Source organism: Berghia stephanieae, chromosome 2 (genome assembly GCF_034508935.2).
Source record: "Berghia stephanieae isolate SIO BIC M18660-M18661 chromosome 2, UCSD_Bste_1.3, whole genome shotgun sequence".
NCBI lineage: Eukaryota > Metazoa > Mollusca > Gastropoda > Nudibranchia > Aeolidiidae > Berghia > Berghia stephanieae.
The window spans coordinates 97,909,277-97,931,577 of NC_088361.1; the positions used below are offsets into that span (position 1 = coordinate 97,909,277).

Consider the following 22,301-nt stretch of genomic DNA (forward strand, 5'->3'; position numbering starts at 1 on the left):
TCTTGTGCGGGATGGTGTCAAACGCTTTGCTAAAGTCTAAGATGTTTAGATCAGTTCGTATTTTCTTGTCATTTTCATGAGTCCATGCATAGTTACGATTAATTGGCTTTCACATGAATGTCAACGTCTGAATCCATGTTGTAGAGGTGTTGATATATTGTTTGTTTCCAGATTTATCATGATATGGCATATGTTGATACAAGCCTGTAGTTTGCTGTCACATGTTTACTGCTTTTCTTGAAAACTGGTGATATGTTTGGGCGTTTCCATTCATTTGGGAAGGTTCCAGAATAGAAGAACAAGTTTTTCGTTCTGTTGCATGTTTATAGGATGTGATTTGGAATGTTGTCTGGTCCACTTGCTTTGTGTTCTTGAATGTTTTTAAGTAGCTTCAGCACTCCAGCTGATTAGTAGTGTTGCCCCTTGAGAGTTTCAGTCATTGTTCTGACATGGGGTTTTTTGCAAAAAAAAATCCCAAATTTTGCAAGCTAAAAACAGCAAAATTTGCAAAAAAAAATTGCAAAAATTTTGCTAAAAGTTGCGATTAATTTTCCTAAAAACCCATAATTCGTTCATGAAAGAGAAAGATATTTGTTTGTTTTTAAGGGTTTCACGGCGCTTGCAACAAATGTAAGGTCATAGCAGCGCCAGTGAAAAGGAAGAAAATGGGATCTAGTAAAAAGTTCTAGAATTATAATTAAAGTACCCAGGAAAAAGGAAGAACACGCTATCAGTATACTTATTTTGAGATTATCTAACTGTTTCATCCTGACACAAGCACAGGTCCCCCAGTGATGATAATGAAAATTTGTCAAAAAGGAGGAAAATCTACCGGCCCGTCAGTCAAATCCAAATCTAATGCAAATATAACATAGCTATTCATAGTTATTTAATATATTATTAGTCCTTAAGCACTTCTGGTCATTAGACACATCCTGACCTTTTGCAAATATAATTTAATGAATTATCATTTCCAATTAAACATTTTAGAGGCCTATAATGCCGCCCACTATATCACGTGATTATGATAAACTTTTGGCCAAAAGACCAGGAGGTATTTGTTTTTACATAACAAACCCGGTTAGTGTCTGTATTATTGCAACCTTGTGATGATGCAACTTATAAATAAGAATCTTTAATTAATTGCAAAACATATTCCATCAACAAATCAAATTTAAATTAGCCTTTAAACAATCGTTTCTTAAATTGATCAGCCTAACTTATTATCTCTCTTTTACCAAATGATATCTATAAACATAATATGAAGATTGAAGGGTGGCTGAGAGAGAAATATTCAATATGGATATGAGAGAGAAAGAGAGAGAGAGAGAGAGAGAGAGAGAGAGAGAGAGAGAGAGAGAGAGAGAGAGAGAGAGAGAGAGAGAGAGAGAGAATTGATGAATTTATTTTTAAAAAATTGTTTTATAATTAGACACAAGTTGTATTGAATACTATTAACAAATTCAGAACAATCAAACAAAAACAAAACAAAAAAATCAAAAAGTAAGAAAAAAAAAAAAGACAGGCTTATAAAACTTATAAAATCGCCAAATGTACTATCATGCTACAGCTAAAAGTAAAAGGTACATAAATAATTACACCCATTTGCTCCATCCCCTTCCCTTTCGATCATCTTCTCATCTAGAGATACGTTCTTCGTCTTCACTAGAGGAATTCAAGCGTCGATTGAAGACATTCTTATTCCGACAGGCTTTCTTTTGATTATGTGTATAATTAGCGTTGTTCGTGTACTGTAGGGCTTTTAATGATTAAGTTAATCTATGTTATGCGCCCAGAGCCCTCCTGATGAAGGGATGCTTGGCGCACTATAAATCTATACCATTATTATTATTTATCCATGGCCACCATGTGTCTTGTGCTACTCTTGACATTTGGCGCCAGTGTGTCTAGAATAACGTCATAAATAAAGGAGTCACCAAAATTCATTCAACTGAGCAGAGGTGTCAAAAAATAATAGAAGGCACTTATTAGCAGAAAATGTTTGACATGACAAAAACAATGGAACATTTATGAAAAAATTCGCGGAAGATTATCATCACTGGTCCCCACTAAATATTTTTTAATGTTTTTTTGTTTGTTTGTTTTTTTGTTTTTTTTTTGGGGGGGGGGGGGGGGGAGGGGGGGGGGGGCAAAATCTCGAAAATTTGCAAAAAATTACAAATTTTGCGACCGCAATGCAAATCAGCGATTTTTTGCCATTTTTTTTGCGGCAGCAAGCGATGCAAAAAACTGCCATGACAGATTGTTTGTGAATATAGATTTGAACTGATTGTCAAAAATGTCTGCTTTAGTCACGCTATCTTGATGTAATGCTTCATCGTGTCTCAGCGATGCTCCCCTAAACTATCTTTTTTGTTTTGTTTCGATGTAGTTCCAGAAGCGCTTTTTGTTTCCGTTTTTCATAGAGTGCTCTAGTGTGTTGTGAACATAGTCCCAATGTGCCCGTCTTATTTCTCTCAGGGTTGCTGGTTTGAATTCCTGATGGCGGTCCCAATCACGTTTGCTTTGGGATTTCTTTGCCTTTACACACAGCTTGTGTTTTATTCTTATTGTTTTTCTTAGATCGATATTAACCATAGCTGGTGGTTTTGTTTTGTGCTCAGTTTTGATGGTACCTCGTTTTCTATTATGTTCTTAATGCCGTTTTTTAAACAAATTCCACATTTCTTCATTTCCTGTTTCACTCATGTCTCGAATGTATTCAATTAAGGCGTTTTTATTTGCTTGTGAACTGTGATATCAATCCCGAACAAAGACAGAAAGCAACATGGATAGGGAAAAGTTTGTTTTTAATGGTCTCACTGCACTTGCGACACATTTAGGTCCAGTAAAACGGAAGAAAATGGAATGGTTTATTTGTTTTAGTTTTACGGTGCTGGCAACACATTTAGGTCATATCAGCGTCAGTAAAGAGGAATAAAATTGGATACTAAAAACATTGATATAAAAGGACTTGAGGAAAAGATAAGACAAAGGGGAATTGTTCAAATAGGAAACAGATGTAGATTCCAAGAGCACACTATCAAAGTACATAGTTTGAGATCACCTAAAAGTTTCACCCATACATCAGCACAAGATCCCACTAAAAGGAATACACTGTTTGTTTGTTGTTTTGTTTTTAATGGTTTTACGGCGCTTGCAACACATTAAGGTCATATCAGCGCCAGTAAAAAGGAAGAAAATGGGATAGTCGAAAGTTCTAGAATTACAATTAAAGCATCCAAGAGAGAGTAAGACAAAGGGGAATTGGGAACAAATTGGGATCAGATGTGTAGATTCCAAGAGCATACCATCAATGTACTTAGTCTGATATCACCTATGTCTCACCCAGACACAAGCACAAGATCCAACAAAGAGGAATACACTCAAATGCTTACATTTCATTATACATTAAAAATAACAAATATAATAATACATAACAGAGAGACGATTTACAAGGAAAAAAAATATCATCTCCCAAAACAATAACTATACATTTGACTGTTTCCCTCCCAGCCAAGGACTCCGGCCAGGGTTGGGACAAAACCAAGCAATCCCATACCAAGACAAAGACAGAAAGCATGTTGGAAAACAGATATAAGGGGATAGAAGACACAGTATGTACATCCCTGCCCACTATGGGAGGTCAGGATCCCCACCCAGGGGAATACACTCGACTCAAATGGTTACAAATCATCATATGTTGAAAATAAAAAATAATAAGAGAGATGATTTACAAGGAAAGAAATATCATCTCCTAAAACTATAAATATACATTAACTGTTTCCCTCCCAGCCAGGGTCATGACAAAATCAAGTAATCTCATTCCAAGACAGAGACAGAAACCAATTGAAAAACATGTACACGGAGATAGAAGACACAGTAAGTACCTCTCTGCTCACTATGGGAGGTCGGAACCCCACCCTGGCAACACTATAGGAGGTCAGGAACACCACCCAGAACTTAGGAGTAAATACCAAAATTGTAAAAAAATTGTAATATCGCCTAACAGTAACAGGCGCCATATCCCGTCCTATACGTTAAGTGTTGCGGTAGGCCAGGGACCCCTTGTGAAGCGCTTTGAGCACGTTAAGTGGATATCGCGCTATATATAAGCTCAATTTTAAAGAAAAGTTAAAACAAAACGAAAAGAAAAAAATTAATCAAAAATAAATAAATAAAATAATAATGTTACATAACATCATCATCATCAACAACAATAACAACAACAGATTAAAAAGGCAAACAAGAGTAAATTGTGTATAGTTTACTTTTATTGTCGAACTATTGGAAACGAAATTACTATTGTCAAAAACACTTGTAATTATTGTTGTATTATTCAGTTCAGTTTGACTATGAGCAGCTCCAAAGTCACACTCATAATATTTGCCTCTAATCATCTTCAAATAAAAAGAACTTGATAAAAAAAATAATTAAAAAAGAAGAAAAAGAAAGTCAACTAATAGAGCACCATTTGGTAACCATAAATTATACTCGTGTTTCTTTGTAAAAGGAAAATTTAAAAACCTGCAAAGAAGTAGATGTAAAATAAATTCATACCAAAAAATAGTAATAATTTAATGCCCTATATTGATCCTCTTACGACGATTTTCAAAATATTATATAAAACTAAAAAGTGGAAACTTTCAATTTCTATAATGTTAAGTAGCTCGTGTTGATCTCTCTCTCTCTCTCTCCTTTTTCTTTCTGTCTCCCCACTCCCCATCTCCTTCTCACTCACTCTCGCCCCCCCCCCCCTCTCTCTCTCTCTCAACACACACACACACACACACACACACACACACACTTGCACACACAATCAGATATTATTTTTGAGAATAAAACATTGAATAAAGATTTACATTTGTAGATATGTTTTGTGGCTCCATAATATTAAAATAACAGAATTAGCGCTAAGAAACGAAACAGCTTTTGATTGGTGTCAGGTACACGAGTAAGTAGTTTAAGTACGGTTTGCAATGCATGTATTTTCTATAAAATAACTTTCTCCTATTAACTATTATTAATGACGTGACCAATTTAAAACAAAAAAAAAAAAAAAACCTAAACCCAACTAAACTGAACCCGAAAAATGGAGGAATGTTTCTGCAAAATAACTTTAACGAACCTAACTTTAAATGAATATTCATGATTTTAAAAATGTGAATTTCTCTAAGTAAACAAATTAATGTAATTATTTATGTGTTCGTATTTTTCATATTTTCTGAAAAAAGGTCATTTTATAATCAAATTTTCGGTTGTCGTTTTATAAATCTTAGAAAAAGAAAATGTTAACTGAAAGGAAGAGCATATAGATAGCAATGAAAACAACCAATCAGCAAGGCACGAAATGGCATCGTTTAAATTAATAAAATTATTTTCTGAAATGTGCCTTTTTATTTACAAGTTCTTATTTTAGTAGTAATGTAGCCTGATATGTAATTAATTTCGTTTTCCAATATAATTTATTGACCCTAGAAGAAAGAAACCGGGATAAACTCCAGTTCCATGGGCCGAATGGCTCTGAAGGACTAAAGAGAGAGGAAATTTTTAAAATGTTACAAAAGTTGCTTTACGTGGTTTAAATAAATGGCAATTACTGGATAAAAAGAATAATGAGGTTCCAGTTATAAAATGCGCAGATATCTATACTTTCGCTCTCTCTCTCTCTCTTCTTTTCTCTTTCGCCTTTCTGTATACAACTGTCTTATCTGATATACCTCCATCAAAGATTATAACATCCTTATTTACCTCTATCATAGCGACGTGGAATTAATGGTTATAACTCGGGGTAGTATTATCAACAATAATAATAATCATCTTCAAAACATATTAAGAGGTTTATTGCTAATCACTTCAACTTTTAAAAAAACACAGTACTTTAACTGTCATTGCTGAATTATGTAGTGTCCCGGTATCCAGGTATGTATTGGCAATACCCTATCACTTGAGAATTTCTATCAAAATACACACGATACGACTCAGAACGAAAATTAGCAGTTTGAAGGCATTTGAGCCAGTTTTCATTTTATTTCTTTCTTTCTAATTAAACCACACGGTGTTATTCAAGTTATTCATTTTTTTAATGTGAAAATATTGGCTACAATGCGTTTTACCATTTCAGTGCCTGTAATAAAAAAAATGATGGGATAGTCAAAAGATGTATTATAGATCTGTAATTGTAATTAAAAAAACTATAGAGAAATTAAAATGTGACTTTTCACAATTCGAATGACTTTTGATTTGTTGACCCAAAAACACAAATTAGACCTTAACTCTCTCGAGTTCATATGAATGGAAAATTGAACAAATTTGTTCCCGACTTTCTACCATATTGAACTCTAAAGAGTTAATCTGGTTTTCATATTTCATTTTGATTTATATCTGTGACCCCCAACCTCGACCTGGTAACATGTCCAGATGAACCAAATGTTGAAAATTAAACGTCTACATGATCAAAATGGCGAAATATGTTTAAGAAACTTAGTGTACCGAGTAAAAGCATACCTATTAACTCAAATTAAATTCAGTTGTCATCGTCCTTTTCATCATGACATAACTCTAATACAGGATTAAAACGTGGATTACATAAATGGGCTTGTCTGACAATTGAGACAAAAAACATTGCAAGTACAAGTATAGGGCATATCTCTTTTTTGCAAAGACTATGTTTTTTTTATTGTTTTTAAGGGTTTTACGGCGCTTGCAACACATTAAGGTCATATCAGCGCCAGTAAAAAGGAAGAAAATGGAAAAGTAAAAAGTTCTAGAATTACAATTAAAGCACCCAAGAAAAGGTAAGACAAAGGGGAATTGGTTCAAATAGGAAACAGATGTAGATTCCAAGAGCAAACTATCAAAGTACTTCGTTTGAGATCACCTAAAAGTCTCATCCAGACACAAGCACAGGCCCCCAATAAGAGGAACACACTCAAATGTTTACAAATTATATATAACATGTAAACAAACATAATACAGTTCATAACAGAGAGATGATTTACAAGGAAAAAAATATCATCTCCCAAAACTAACTCTACATTTGACTGTTTCCCTCTCAGTCAGGACATCCGACCAGGGCCAGGAAAAAACCAAGCAATCTCATACCAAGACAAAGACACAAAGCATGTTGGAAAACAGCCTAAAGGGGATAGAAGACACGGTAAGTACCTCCCTGCCCACTGTGGAGGTAGGGAACCCCACCCAGTTGCAAAGACTACGATCACAATTTGAAGTCATAACAATTACAACATAAAATGAGATGATATGAGGAGCAACAATTGCATTTGATAACAATTTTTTTTTTTTTTAAATGAAAAAAGATGGACTTTCGGTCCATGAAATTTGAATAAAACATGAGAAATTATTTGAAACAATGATCTGAGCAGTAATTCAAATTATAATTGGCTGTGGGAAAGTAATTGAAGTAACCTAAACAATACAATAATATGATTCTTATCACAATTCTTTAAAACAGCAGTGGGAACAGTTGAGAGATTCAATATATTATTACAATCATTTGAACAATGCACATCAAGAATAAACGTTTATTTCAGACCTTTTTACAGGAAATGTTTTACTCGGAAGGGTTGAAGATGGTATATGGGTCAGCGAGAAAAACGGAGACTTGAACTCCTTTAAAACCAAACAGTTTTGATGATATATACACAATTTGTGGGTTATATGTTTTGTATGTTTCATTTTAGGTGATCCCAGCCTTGCTAGGGCCTGGGCAAAAGTAAGAAGTCATGTGGAAAGGGGACAACGGACATTGGGCATGACCACAAAATCAGACCTTTATTTAAAGAATGTGTTTTAAGGTGCTTATGACACTAATAGGTCATTTCAGGGCCAATAAAAAGGACGATGAGAGAGGAAAAGTTGTAGACCTGAAGTTAAAAGCACCATGTAAAACAAGGGGGACTGGTTCAAATAGGGATCAGAAGATTAAACAAGCAATCTCTCATTATGCCTATTTTGACATTACCTAAAAGTACCATCCAGGAACATGCAAAGAATCTCGCTATGAAGAATATATACTCAAATGTTTACTACGTACAAAATATTAAAAAATAATATTTATAACCGTACATAACAGAGAGAATAGGCACTATACAGTTTTCCTCCAAGCTAAGTACCAGAAAAAGAAAATAAAAGCAATATCAATCTAGCAAAGACAAAGAGCAACATGGGAAGGAACGAAAACAGACAATGGTAATAGAAGACATAGCAAGTGAGCTTTTTGCCCACCTTGACCCAGGGAAAAAGCATACTCCCGCTATCCCGATGGGTAAATAATTTAATGAAAGGTTAGCTTACAGTAACATGTTCAATGAGACCATTCTTGTGATTCAAGTTTTCAAAGTGTTACCATCTTTGCAAGTTAAAGATTTATTTATAAAATCAATGCCCTTTTACAAACGGGACAAATATATATAATTATATACAAATATTTAAAATGATCTGATATCAACGTTAAATTCTATCATCCATTGAATTGATAAAAAATAAAAAAAATAATGCTGTTATAAAATAATACGAGAACATCTGAGACAGTATGAGTGTCACTAAATGAATGGACAGGGGAAATATTCCTATTTCCTGTTTGAAATACATGTTTCATCTCTAATTTTTTGAATAGACCAACAACAACATAAAAAAAAAGAAAACAAAACAAACAATATTGGTATTTAAAACAAAAGGAAAATGGCAAAAATAACCCCCATGGTCATGAAAACCGCAATCAAGTATGGACCAAGACAGGAAAATCAGGAGATAAGGCAAAACAAAATTCACTGACGGGAATGAAGATAGAAAAACACAAACCTGTTCCGTAAGGACCAAGACTGTATTTTCTGATTTTAGACTATAATCTTGTTCACCACTGACATAATATAATGTGTAAATTAAATTTACAAAACAGCAAAACAGATAATTTCTTTAATTTGGAACAACTTCACACCTATCAGCAATTTTGAGAAATGTGTACCCAATCTGAAGGTGTATCTTATTTAATGATTGGAAACATACTCTTGCTGACATGTCAGCGAAATCAATTTTTGCATAAAAGTCTCATTTTTAACACTTCATGATCAGAGCAATTCAACTGATAATATGAACGGACAAATTAAGTTCATCACTTCAAAGCCACGCCATTAAATGACAAACAAAAACAGAAATTTGCCTTGTTTTTTTCTGTGCTGTGACACATTTAGGTCATAATTTAAGCGCCAATAAAGAGGAAGAAAATAAGATGGTCAACAAATTATCGACTTACAATTAAAGAAACACAAGAGAAAGTAAGATGAAGGGAAATGGTTCAAATGCGGAACTTATGTCGATTTGTTTGTTTGTTTTGTTTTTAAAGGTTTTACGGCGCTTGCAACACATTAAGGTCATATCAGAGCCAGTAAAAAGGAAGAAAATGGGACAGTTAAAAGTTCTAGAATTACAATTAAAGCACCCAAGAAAAGGTAAGACAAAGGGGAATTAGTTCAAATAGGAAACAGATGTAAATTCCAAGAGCACACTATCAAAGTAATTAGTTTGAGATCACCTAAAAGTCTCATCCAGACACAAGCACAGGTCCCCACTAAGAAAAATACACTCAAAATGATTACAAATAATATATTGTATGTAAAACAAAACAATACAATGCATAACAGAGAGATGATTTACAAGGAAAAAAATATCTCCCAAAACATTTGACTGTTCCTCTCCCAGCTAGGGTATCCGGCCATGGCCTGGACAAACCAAGTAATCTCATTCCAAGACAAAGACAGAAAGCATGTTGGAAAACAGATATAGGGGGATAGAAGACACAGTAAGTGCCTCCCTGCCCACTATGGGAGGTCAGGAACCCCACCCAGAATAAATTATTGTAGCAAGTCAGAAATCACTTTAAAATTCCCAGTTCCAGAACTCGGATCAAAGCGAAATCAATCAAATGGTTATAAAATAAGCATTATTACTATAATATATCTGACAATTAAATGATATATTAAAGAGAGATGATTAACAAGGTCAAAATGTAATCTTTCACAAAAAGATAAATTCATCTGACTGTTACCCTAACAGGAGGAGTCCAGGCAAGGTTCAGGCAAAGCCAAACAGGCCAATTGTAGAACAATTACAGAAAACTATAATGGAAAAGCTTTGGAGGAATATAAGTGATAGACAGGCTGTAGTCTGACGAAGACTCCAACTGCCCAGGGGAGTCCACCATGCCCCATCTTAAAGTGAAATCCAACCCACAGTACACATGGTAACATGAAAAGGACAGATTTTGTATTATTTCATAAAACATTAATATCTAATTTTATACGTGTACAAGGTAACATGGCTCCAAATTTATATCTACTAACCCGTTAAAGAACTGACCTGAATTAGAAAAAGTAATTTACACTTGCAGTATTTTCATGACATCAACATAAAAGACCACATTCGCAGCATAAAGTATGAAGTCAATTCATTTTATATTTCTACATTAATGACACAGTAAATTACTTATACCTTAGATCAAACTATGACAATGATTATGATTATTACATAATTTGCATGAAACGGTGATAATTTGATGAACAAATTCAAATAGATAAAATAGGCAATATTGTTTTGTTTGTTTTTAAGGGTTTTTCGGCACTTGCAACACATTTAGGTTATATCAGCGTCAGTAAAAAGGAAGAAAATGGGATAGTAAAAAGTTCTAGAATTACAATTAAAGCACCCAAGAGAAAGTAAGACATAGGGGAACTGGGAACATATAGGGATCAGATGTAGATTTCAAGAGCACACCACCAATGTACTTAGTTTGAGATCACCTATAACTCTCATTCGGACACAAGCACAAAATCCAACAAAGAGGAATACACTAAAATGCTTACATTATACATTAAAAATAACAAATATAATAATACATAACAGAGAGATGATTTACAAGGAAAAAATATCATCTCCCCAAACAATAACTATGCATCTGACTGTTTCCCTCACAGTCAGGTCTCCGGCCAGAGTCAGGACAAAACCAAGTAATCTCATCCCAAGACAAAGACAGAAAGCAAGTTGGAAAACAGATATAAGGGGATAGAAGACAGAGTATGTACCTCCCTGCCCTCTATGGGAGGTCAGGAACCCCATCCAGGCAATATTAATTCCAAACCCGGCAATAATCATTAAAAAATGAAAAAAGTATAAATTCACAACATATAATAGGAATGTATATTTGTTGAACCAAGTTGTACTTAAAACATTTTATTCTAACTCCGATTCTGATGATTCCAAAATAAAAATTGTTGTAAAGAGGGGCAGATGGTACATATACCCTGTTGTAAGACTAGAAATAAATGGGCAGCCTTTTTCATTTTTATTTGTTATTTTTCCTCAAAAAATGTCTATTTTGCTCAATATGCAAACCATTTGTCTCAACTTGTTTTCTAAAATCAAAAATAGTTTTTAGAATAGTAAATGGATAATAGGTAAACAGTGCATTTCCAAACAAATTTAGCTTTACATGCAGTCCAAGAATTGATGATTCATCTTTCCATATATTAAGAATACATTTCTTTCAATAAAAAAAAATAAATAATTAAATTGCAAATCGCTCACTTTCCTGTCGAAATAAGCAATCCTCCACTACTGTTATTAAATTTTCATTACTAGCCAAGGCTGCTGAATACAGAGATACTCATCAATTTGACCGGTTCCATTATTGACATTTTGCCACATGATAAAAATCCTCACTTTTCCTATTCTCTTAAAAATACATGGGTATAACAAAGAAGAAAATTAATATGGTTCATACTAGTACTAGTCTTAATTCAATATTCAGTTTCTACAACCTTGATCAAAGGTTACGCAATTTTTTTACTTCATCCTCCTGGACGACTGCAATATTCAGCAAAAATGATGGTCATTTAATTTTAGTTGTACAATAGTAATAATTTAATATTGATGATTATAATGGACAATAACGACAATGATAATGGCAATAGGAATAATGATGATGATGATGATAATAATAATACCAACAAAAATCATGCTGAGGTCGATGCTATTGCTGACGATTATGAACTTTTGGTAGACTTGAACATTTATGGTAACATCCGGCCTGCCACAAGTAACAGTGATTAAAACTGGATTTTCTCTCCAAAGATGTTTTCATCCTGCTATACAGTACATTTTTTTAAAAGGATCCTACAAACATGATCTGTTTACAACGTAAAAACAGATCTATTACAATGGGTGTGTAAAACAAGCAAAAAATATTCAAATTTAAAACCTAGTCTAGAAACTAGAATTTTTTTATTAAAAAAAAAAATGAATTTGGATAAATCTGGAATTTTTATCTGAAGCCTATAACATGTGGCAAGCATGTCTCATGTTCAGAAACTCGAAATAGTGCCTGACTATAAAAATAAAATCAAAATGAGAAAATTTCAAAACATAACCTTAGAAAACATTTCAAATCGATTGGTTATCCATCCAAAGTGAATTTCTTTCTATTTATTTGTTTCTATGGAAATCAAATTTGGAAAATAATGTTCAAATGTTCAAAAGCAAAAACTCTTGAAAAGCATTTTCAAAATAATAAATGTGAAAACCAGGGTTGTGGATAAACTACATTAAAAAAATTGTATTCCTTTCACGTTTTTTCAACTTTAAATATATTCCCAGGTTTATAAATTATTTATCAACATTGACTAGATAACAAATCTTCAGTGCATTACCAGTTAAGAGTAAGAAAAAATGCAAACATTTTTCTTACACTTGAAAATTTTGTAAACAACAAAATGTTCATATAGCAATTCATTGATAGTCTTGTAAACAATAGGTAGAATTGAATCAAACCCATTAAATGTCATGAAGTTTAGAAACCAGAGATAACAGAAGGGAGAAGGAGAGGAAAGAAAGAAAAAAAGTAAAAGAAGTAAAAACAAAGAGAGAGAGAAAGAAAGAAAAATCAAGCTAAGTTCATCTTATAACAATAGTATTTTCTATTATGGAATGTTATTAACAATAAAAGACTCAATCTTCAAAAAGCACTTGAATCAATATCCTGATAAGTTTAAACTACTCGATTTAATGTAAGAGACACAAATACAGGAAGAGGTGGAATTGCATTTTTCATTCTCATTACAAATATTTTAATATATTTAGGAGTTTCCAGTTATGAGAATTAATAGACTTAAAAAGGCTGGGTTTTTTTTTTCTGGTTTACATTTTAAAAGTTTTCAAACAAGATTTAAAAACTGAATGGAATACCACAAATCCAAATTCAATCTCAATATCTTTAAAATATTCAATTGCTGTGAGATCTTTCAAAGCAAAATTGTGACCAATTGCATCAAAACTCAAACTGGTACAGTGGAACCTCCCGATAACGACATGCCACGGGACCGAGTTTTTATGTCGTTATCCGGAGGTGTCGTTATTTAGAGGTTTCCAAGATGGCGGACAAAGTGGGCGTGGTAAGGTCAGCGGTACCAGTTTTTATTAACATTGACAAAACAAACAAAACATTGTAGTGTATTCCTCTTAGAGGGTTCTTGTGCGTGTGTCTGGATGAGACTTTTAGGTGATCTGAACTGAGTACACTGATAGTATGCTCCTGGAATCTACATCTGTTCCCTATTTAAACCATTCCCATTTGTCTTACTTTTTCTTATGTCATTTCAGTTGTAAATCTAGAATGTTTTTTACTATCCAATTTTCTTCCTTTTTACTGGCGCTGATATGACATAGATGTGTCACAAGCGCTGTAAAACCCTTTAAAACAAACAAAAACAGGTAATTCGGACGCTGCGAGTTAGATAAAATTCCTCCTCCTCCTCCCACAAAAACACTACTACTACTACTACTACTACTACTACAACTACTATTACTACTACTACTACTACTACTACTACTATTATTATTATTATTATTACTACTACTACTACTGCTTCTACTACTACTACTATTTCGATCACCACATAATATCACACTTTCCAAGATTTTGTGTTTACTTGCTTACACTTACATTATACCTTGGTTTTTATTAATGCATATCAGCCAAGATTCGTCAAAAAAGCTGCGTTCTCATTGGTTCAAGCAGGAATCGTTTTTATAAACTTTTGAGTACTCATACTCGGTATTTTTAGTATCAGATATCTACGAAAACTGCCGAAAATCGCCAAAACGATGTCGTTATTCGGAGGTTTTATCAAAAAGTGCGTCGTTATTTGGAGGTCTTTTTACTGATCTTAAATAGAAAAAAAATCGGGACCACGGGTCAATGTCGTTATCAGGAGGTTGTCGCTATTCGGAGGTGTCGTAATCGGAAGGTTCCACTGTATTATGTCGGGACTGTTTAGGTATTGTGTAAAATGGATTTATAGCCAGGAATATGAACCAAAAAGTCTGGCACAAGCTTCATTGTGATAATATATGTTTCATTATGTAGAAAAAAGAATCTAAATTCTCAAGGAGCTAAAAAGTAAAATGTTGTATCGACGACGATTTTAGTCTTAATTAAATTCACTTTTCGTCGCCTGGTTCATCCCGACACTATACTGGATTGAAGTGATGGGTCGCAATCATTTAGAGGTTTATTGACTTTTACTGTTGAGATTAGGCTACTTCTCCAATTCAGAATAACATGTGCTTTCAGCTAATCTCTAAAGCAGGGACTCAATAGAAATAGCAGGCATTGACATCAGAGTGAAGAAATTATCAAGAGGAGGGAGGGGGAAAAAAATGTTTTAGAAAGTGACTAACGACAGGATTGGAACCATGCTGATGTAATACTTGAGTTATGTCAGTGCTTACGAAAACATAGTAAACAACACAAAGAACTGTGAGATTTTAAAGTTTAGTGTCTGAAACAAATTTGTGAGTTACAGGTATCTAAAATAAAAAGTAAGATAATGGGAAACAGCTTACTTGATCCTCGCAACAATCGTGCCCAGTCTAAGTCTTACAAAAGTAAAGGGTCCCTACCAAAAGAGAGAGACACGCAAGAGATTTCTAATACTAATACTACACAGTCACTCAGAGTGATGATTTATAGGAAATATCACCAATCATGGAAAAGCGACCCATTCACATTGCTGCCTTCCTAACAGAAAGCTTCAGAAAGGATCTGATCTGAACCAATTTGTCTCATTCCTAGACAAGACCAGAAAGCCAATTGAAAGCGACAACAAGAATAAAAGGATGGAAGACCCTACCAGTACCTTCAACAATATCCCTCTCATCTTACCCAACTGGATGAGAACTAGGATTTTTTAAATCATACTTCCAAAACAAAATTTTATGTTTGTTTTTAAGGGTTTTACGGCGCTTGCAACACATTTAGGTTATATCAGCGCCAGTAAAAAGGAAGAAAATGGGATAGTAAAAAGTTCTAGAATTACAATTAAAGCACACAAGAAAAAGTAAGACATAGGGGAACTGGGGACAAATCGGGATCAGATGTAGATTCCAAGAGCACACCACCAATGTACATAGTTTGAGATCACCTCTAAGTCTCATCCGGACACAAGCACAAAATCCAACCAAGAGGAATACACTCAAATGCTAACATACATTGAAAATAACAAATATAGTAATACATAACAGAGAGATGATTTACAAGGAAAAAAATATCATCTCCCAACACAATAACTATGCATTTGACTGTTTCCCTCCCAGCTAGGACCCTGGCCAGGGCCAGGACAAAACCAAGTAATCTCATTCCAAGACAAAGACAGAAAGCATGTTGGAAAACAGTTATAAGGGGATAGAAGACACAGTATGTACCCCCCTGCCCACTATGGGAGGTAAGAACCCCACCCAGAAACAAAATTTTAAAACAATATTATTCAACTTGTAATTATTGAGCAAGCTCAAAGAAAGTTGGCATAATATGGTGATGAATAATGAATTACTGATCAATTTTAAAGTTTAGGCCTACTCTAACCTTAAAATTCTGAATTGTAGATAACCTAAATATTTGAAATACAGATTAAAATCATAATATTTCAAACATTCTCAGTTCTCTTTATCAAAATGACAGCAATTCATAATTTTTAAGGGCAGAGCAATAAACAGCTACAACACAATAATGTGGATAATAATAATCACCCCAAAAATCTGCAATCTTAAAGGAAGAAATTACCGCGATTAGACAAAGGAAATATTTTAATGATTAATTTACTGTTTTTATTTTCATCAACAGAAAAAAATGTATCACTGAAAACAGATCAGGGTGCTTTCCTTCAAAAGAAGAATCTTCTTGGAAACTCACAATTAAAGCGTCTGATGTCTGATATCAATAATCATGTGACAATCTTTGTAAAATTGGCCAGGTGACTGAGACAAAATTATAATCATATTAAATGATATTATGAACAGATGACCCAGCCTATCAAAATATATTTGAAATAACAATACCACACTGCATTTCAGTATCAGGTACAAAAGAGATAAAATTATGCGTCTAGGTTTATGACAATTTGATAGCTTCCTGAAACATATGTGGAAAATATCTTTGGAAGACTTGGAAAAAAAGACAAGAGGTAGCATTGTTGTATCCTATACCTACCTATGCGAACATTATTTCCCCCAACCCCCTTTTAGCAACCTCTGTGTGCTAGGGCTTAAATAATTGGACCTCTCTACTTCAAAATAATATATAAATAACAATAAATATTATTGACAAACAATCATATCAACATATAATAAGTCATATTTAAAAGCATACAAAATATGAGTATTCATCCTTACAAAGGAAAATAGCAAGAGATTGAATTATTATTATTATTTTTTCTTTGTCTTTTTTAATTCTTTGAAAATCTTGAAGAAAAAAAAGTAGAAACTTTCCTTTAACACAAAGAACTTCAAACATTTAAAATTGGTTAAAAGTCAATATTGTGACTTTCAAAAAATTTATAAATAATGAACCAAAAAACAAAAACCATGAATACAAAAAAAAATGAAGACACAGATATTAAATAAAAATTTTGAATATGGCCAAGTCATAAAAAGATTATTCGTCAGGAATGTCATTTTTTGACTTCAAAAGTGCAGTATTTACATTGGCTTGCTGAACAAAAAAATATAAAATGTAAGAATATATTTCTGTCTTGAAACGACAATATGAATAAAAATGTCTTTAAATTAAGTCATTGCTACAATTTTAAAACAAATTAAAACAAAATATTAACACTAAAATACAAAATGTGACAGTACTAAAGTTCCATCATGGTATGGATTGGGTTTTTAAATAAAATTACCAAATCTGCAAACCACACTTAAGGGCACTCTGACAATTCTAAATATTACTTATTATATAGGTTTCAGTTTAATGTTACTTGCAGTTGCAGCACCGTCTGGTCAGGGCTAAGTTAAACATCGGTGATACTAAATAAATAGATTGAGAGTAAAGTGCCTGCGACATTCTTGGGCTACAGGTGCCTAAAAAAGTAAGAGTAAAATAAGAGCTGATCAAGGAGAGATCATAGAGGTTGATCTTAGCGACAATCTACCTTTTCAATCTCATCCTGAGTGGTAGAGGCTTCATTGATCTAAAAAAAATGCATGCTGTCAGACAACAATCAACTAGAGCCACTGCCTAAGCAGAAAGAGTTCAATGGACAAGTACAGATAAAAACGATTCAATAGAAGCTCCATTCACAGCTGCCTGCAATTTTAAGTCAAGACTATTTTACTACAAATAAACCAAAGTGTTGCAAACTTAATGCCACTTTTCATTTCAATTTAATTAACTGGAACAAAGAGTAAACATAACACAAACAAAATAATAAAATAGAAATAAATAAATCAAAACCAAGAATTGCCCATTAAAACCATAAATTACCAGAAGCAGAGGACTAAAAAGTGTATGTACAAATTGAAAAGTACCATATTCATCCTAATATACAAACAGAATAACAAAAAAAAAAAACACAAAAAAATTGTGACTACATCATTAATTAAAATTTGACTTTTTTGAGACTTCAAAATAATGAATAATTGTGTTGTGATTATACAATTTGGTTACTGAGAAAAATACTGCTCTTAGAAGTGGGATGCGAGCACTTATTAGGATGAAAAAGGTACATGAGATAAATAAAAGTTGAACTGTAACCTCAAGTTGCTCAAAGTAAGCAATGGTAAAAGAAACTTTGTTATAAAATTATAAAAATGACTGAAACACAAGAAAGATTTGTAATTTTAAAATCAAACTCATTTGCCAGCAAGTCAAGTCTTCGAGCAATACCAAATTTAAGAGTGGATAGAACATTAAAAAATAAAAAGTTAAGTACTGATCAGGTGTTTCAATTTATTATCAATCATTAAATATTCAATAAGATTGTCAAATAAATTTACCGTCATAAATTTTGATACATTGTAGAATGTGATAATGTATGTGTTTATCGAGATATGAAATGAATATAATGTTTGATGACACTCTTGCATATATCACGTTCAATCATCATTTGATATTTGAAAAATGAGCACCATGATGAAACCTAACCTATACCTGAAGTAAGTAAATGTGACCTAAAATCTTCAGGAAAGTTATTTAATTCAATTCTGACCAATTTATGCATCTCCGAACATACATGATAAAGCTAAAAATAACAGCTGAATACTCACTGAGTGTCAACAGCAATAAAATCTAAATCTTGCATAAATCTTTCATCATTCTGATAGTGAATATCAAATGGCTGAATCAGATTACCATTATGAAAACGATACTTTAAAAAAACAAAATAACAAAAAACAAAACCAAACAAAAATAACAATGAATTGTTCTAAAACTAATAAGATCCAATTTCGAATAAAAACATTAAGTAAAGGTACTACTTCTTGGTTTGCCTCTTCCAAATCCCCCATAAAACCCTTTGGTGTCATCGGGTCCTTTAGGTTGGCGCAGCACATTTGTCATATCCAGCAACCTCGGAATAGAGCCAGAAATAAATGTACCATCAGGATTTCGCCTGCCTAAAAGTGGGCTGCCCAGTGGACTATAAATTGCTTTGTCCTGGGCGACCTTGAGACGCCTCTGCACCCATGGGCTTGATGGAGCACTGTCACCTCCTGAAGAGTCAATAACTCGTCTCACAGTTTCGGGGCTGCTTCTAGGACTAAGGCTAGCCTTTTCAACAAGAGGTGATTTTATATAATTTTTCCTTCTGTTGTGAGGACTCCCAGCAGGGCTAGTCTTCCCACTCCTACTCACTGAGTTTGGACTAAGATGGTCACCATATCGATGTTTACTACCTGTAGAGCGATGTGATTTTGGAGAATCACCTTCAGATCCACTGCTGTAACATGAAGAATCATGACAAAGTTCATCAACACGAGTTTTCTTTTTTCTTCCCTTTTGGCGTTTCTTTTTGTCATCAACACCATCCTCAGGGGAAATATCACCATCATGGTCATGGTCCTGATCAGTTTTCCTTTCCTTTTTAACCTTCTTTTCCTTTTTATCTTTTTCCTCTTTCTTCTTTGGGACCATTAGGGGAAAGACTTTCATACTCTGTCTCCAGTCATCAGAATTTAATATTTCACAAGCATTTTTCGCTTGATCATAATTTTCGAAGGCAACAGCAGCACACATAGAATGTCCAAGCTCAGGATGTTTACTCGCAAACTTAGTCAGGTCAGACGGAATTGAACATCCTGGTTTTAAAATCCTAAAATTCGCAATGCAACCACATTTTGAGAAAATTTCTGAAATATTTTCCATCGTTGGATTTTCAAATGGTAAATTTAGAGCCACAACTGTGCGAGAGGGAACAGTTTCATCATGATCTGGAAGAGGATCTTTTCTTCTAACTTTTGTGCACTCTTCATTAAGTTCAAGTTTTTCAGAATTTTTTAAGCTATAAGCAACAACTCTGTAATCCTTTGTCAGTGTTTTCATTTTCTTAAAAGATGTAACCAGTTTGATACTAACATATCCCAACCTATTCCTCCTCACGTGTTTCAACAGAAATGCATCTTTCAATATACTTTCATCTGAGAAATAAAATTCAACTAAAGAAATGATTTTTTGCTGAAGACTTTCATCTGGTAGATCTAATAGTTTCTCATCAAGAATCAAGTTTTTCAGGTCAGGTATACTACTGTTGTTACCACTATGGTCACCATCCCCATCCTCCGAAAAATCATGACTTCCACCCTCTTCCTCACTGGTACAAAAACTAGAATCATGAAGAAAACCACTGCCTGCAGGTCTTAGTAAGTCAACACGAAGCAAGGGGGTAAGTATGGCAGCCGGAGCTTCCGAACTAGATAAAATCGGACCTTCGTCGCCATTCCCCCCAGACGAATCCAATTTTCGTTGTTTTGAGACATCCTCCACGACATTGCTTACCAGCTGGTTATCGTTGTCACTTGGTTCGATCACCACAGGCACAGATGTATCACCCATTCTGACTGATATGAAGCCACACCAATTAAGAAAATGATACTTATCAAAAATGCGGCCACCTCTGATATAGAAGAACAGTTGTGGATCCAAGTCGCGGAGGATATTTTACACCCTGAAGTGTTGTCTCAAGCTCACAACAACCAACACAAGGTCCACTATCAGTGTGTTCTGTCATCGTAAATACGGCTACCCATTTGTCATTTCGTCAGCTCGACGTCATAACCGTTGCTATTTATAACTATTCGGATTTTCCCAGAAAAAAAAAAGATATGTAAGGTGACAAGCACAAAATGCTCACTTGCGACTAGTGGTACCTTTTGGGTATAACCCTAGCTTTTATATAGCGCAATATTTCCTCTCTTAGCGCTTTACAAGGGATGACCAGCCAACAACAACACTTAATATATTTATAATGGACGAGACGATATTACTTTTTTCCGGCAGAGATTGACTGTTCCTAACTACCAGGTACTCATTTTATACCTGAGTACGGTGAGAGAATGTGAACAGAGAGCCTTTCCCAAGAACTCAATTATGCGCCGCGCAGAGCGGGACTCGAAACCAGGACCTTCCTATCCGAATGCGAGAGTCATGCTGGGATGAGCGACGCTGCCTCATAAGAATGTGTTGGCCGACGGAATACGGCAGAATTCTTAACTCACATCGGTAAAGTATAAGTTGGGTAATGAGAATGAGACTCATATAAATGTGGACTACATAAGAAAAACAGATAAACAATCAATACACAAAGAGGAAGACCGAGGGTCGAAACGTTGTATTGTGTTTCTCCTCTAACCAGCGTTGTCATTGATTCCATCATCACACTCTTCCTGACTAATACGTACGTCACAAAATTGTGACCAACTCAGATTTAAATGAATATAGTTCTGACAACTGTTCAGATTGCGGCTATGCGGCCGAGTGGTATGACACTCGCTTTCGGATCGGAAGGTCCTGGATTTGAGTGACACTGCGCGGTGCATAGTTGAGTCCTTGGAAAAGGCTTTTTACTCACATTCTCTCACGTACATAGGTGTTAAAGGAAGAGGCTGAACAGCGTTGTCTCTGACCGACAAAATTGTCGTGATGTCTCGAAGTGTTAAAATTTCCTTTATTCATCACATGGTTAAAATTTGTTTTTAGGGTCTATTCCAAGGGAAGACTGGAATATCCCAGGCGTCAGCCGTAGTACAGCGTCCAAAACTGAACTAGGGCGTTCAATGTGATACAGTTTTGTGGGATGGTACGTTTTATCTGGCTGTCGTATTATGAGATTATTTTACCTAAACGCATAGCTTATAATGCTAACGTTGGGGGTCCCGATAGCTCAGATGGTAGAGCACTCCTTTTTCATTCAAAGGGACCTCCAGACTTGAAATTGCTCAAAAACTAATAATGATATAAATATCTGGTGTCTTGAATTAAAATAAAAGTGTTCGATTTTATTGAAATATTGGATGTAATTATTCTGATATCTTTAAATGGATAGAGAAATAATATACCTCTTGTAGATCTGACACACTGTCATCAAACCCTAAACTAAAGATACAAAGAACAAAAACAAAGCACACACACACACACATACACAGAGTGAGTGAGTGTGCGTGTGTGTGTGTTTGTCTGTTCGTGTATGTGTGTGTGTTGTGCTTTGTCCACCACTCAAAAGCTCCAAAAATGATAAGTTCTACCATCGTTGAAAGCTCCAATGACGATACTTACGGTACGCTCATCTGGCACATATAGTTTATCTGGCAATCATACACCGGCTGAGTGTCTCAAAACGAGGCAGTTGGGCACCTTTCTTTTTTTGGGATGGGTAATAATCGATTTTAAAAGTATTGAGCAAACTGTTGACACCAACGATTAAAAATCATTAATCAGTACAGGTTGTCATAATGGTCAC

The 22,301-nt window shown here is 34.3% G+C and overlaps 1 protein-coding gene across 1 annotated transcript; it reads right to left on the reverse strand.

The window, feature by feature from the left end:
* Positions 1-4,256: 4,256 nt before the first annotated feature.
* LOC144965995 (la-related protein 6-like) lies at positions 4,257-20,597 on the reverse strand. Its single transcript, XM_078901969.1, has one exon. The coding sequence runs from the start codon at positions 20,396-20,398 to the stop codon at positions 18,809-18,811; it is 1,590 nt and encodes a 529-aa protein (XP_078758095.1). The 5' UTR covers positions 20,399-20,597; the 3' UTR covers positions 4,257-18,808.
* Between the last annotated feature and the right edge of the window lie 1,704 nt (positions 20,598-22,301).

Bases quoted from the DNA above. Each gene is read 5' to 3' on its own strand.
- LOC144965995 (XM_078901969.1), bottom strand. From the start codon at position 20,398: ATGGGTGATACATCTGTGCCTGTGGTGATCGAACCAAGTGACAACGAT.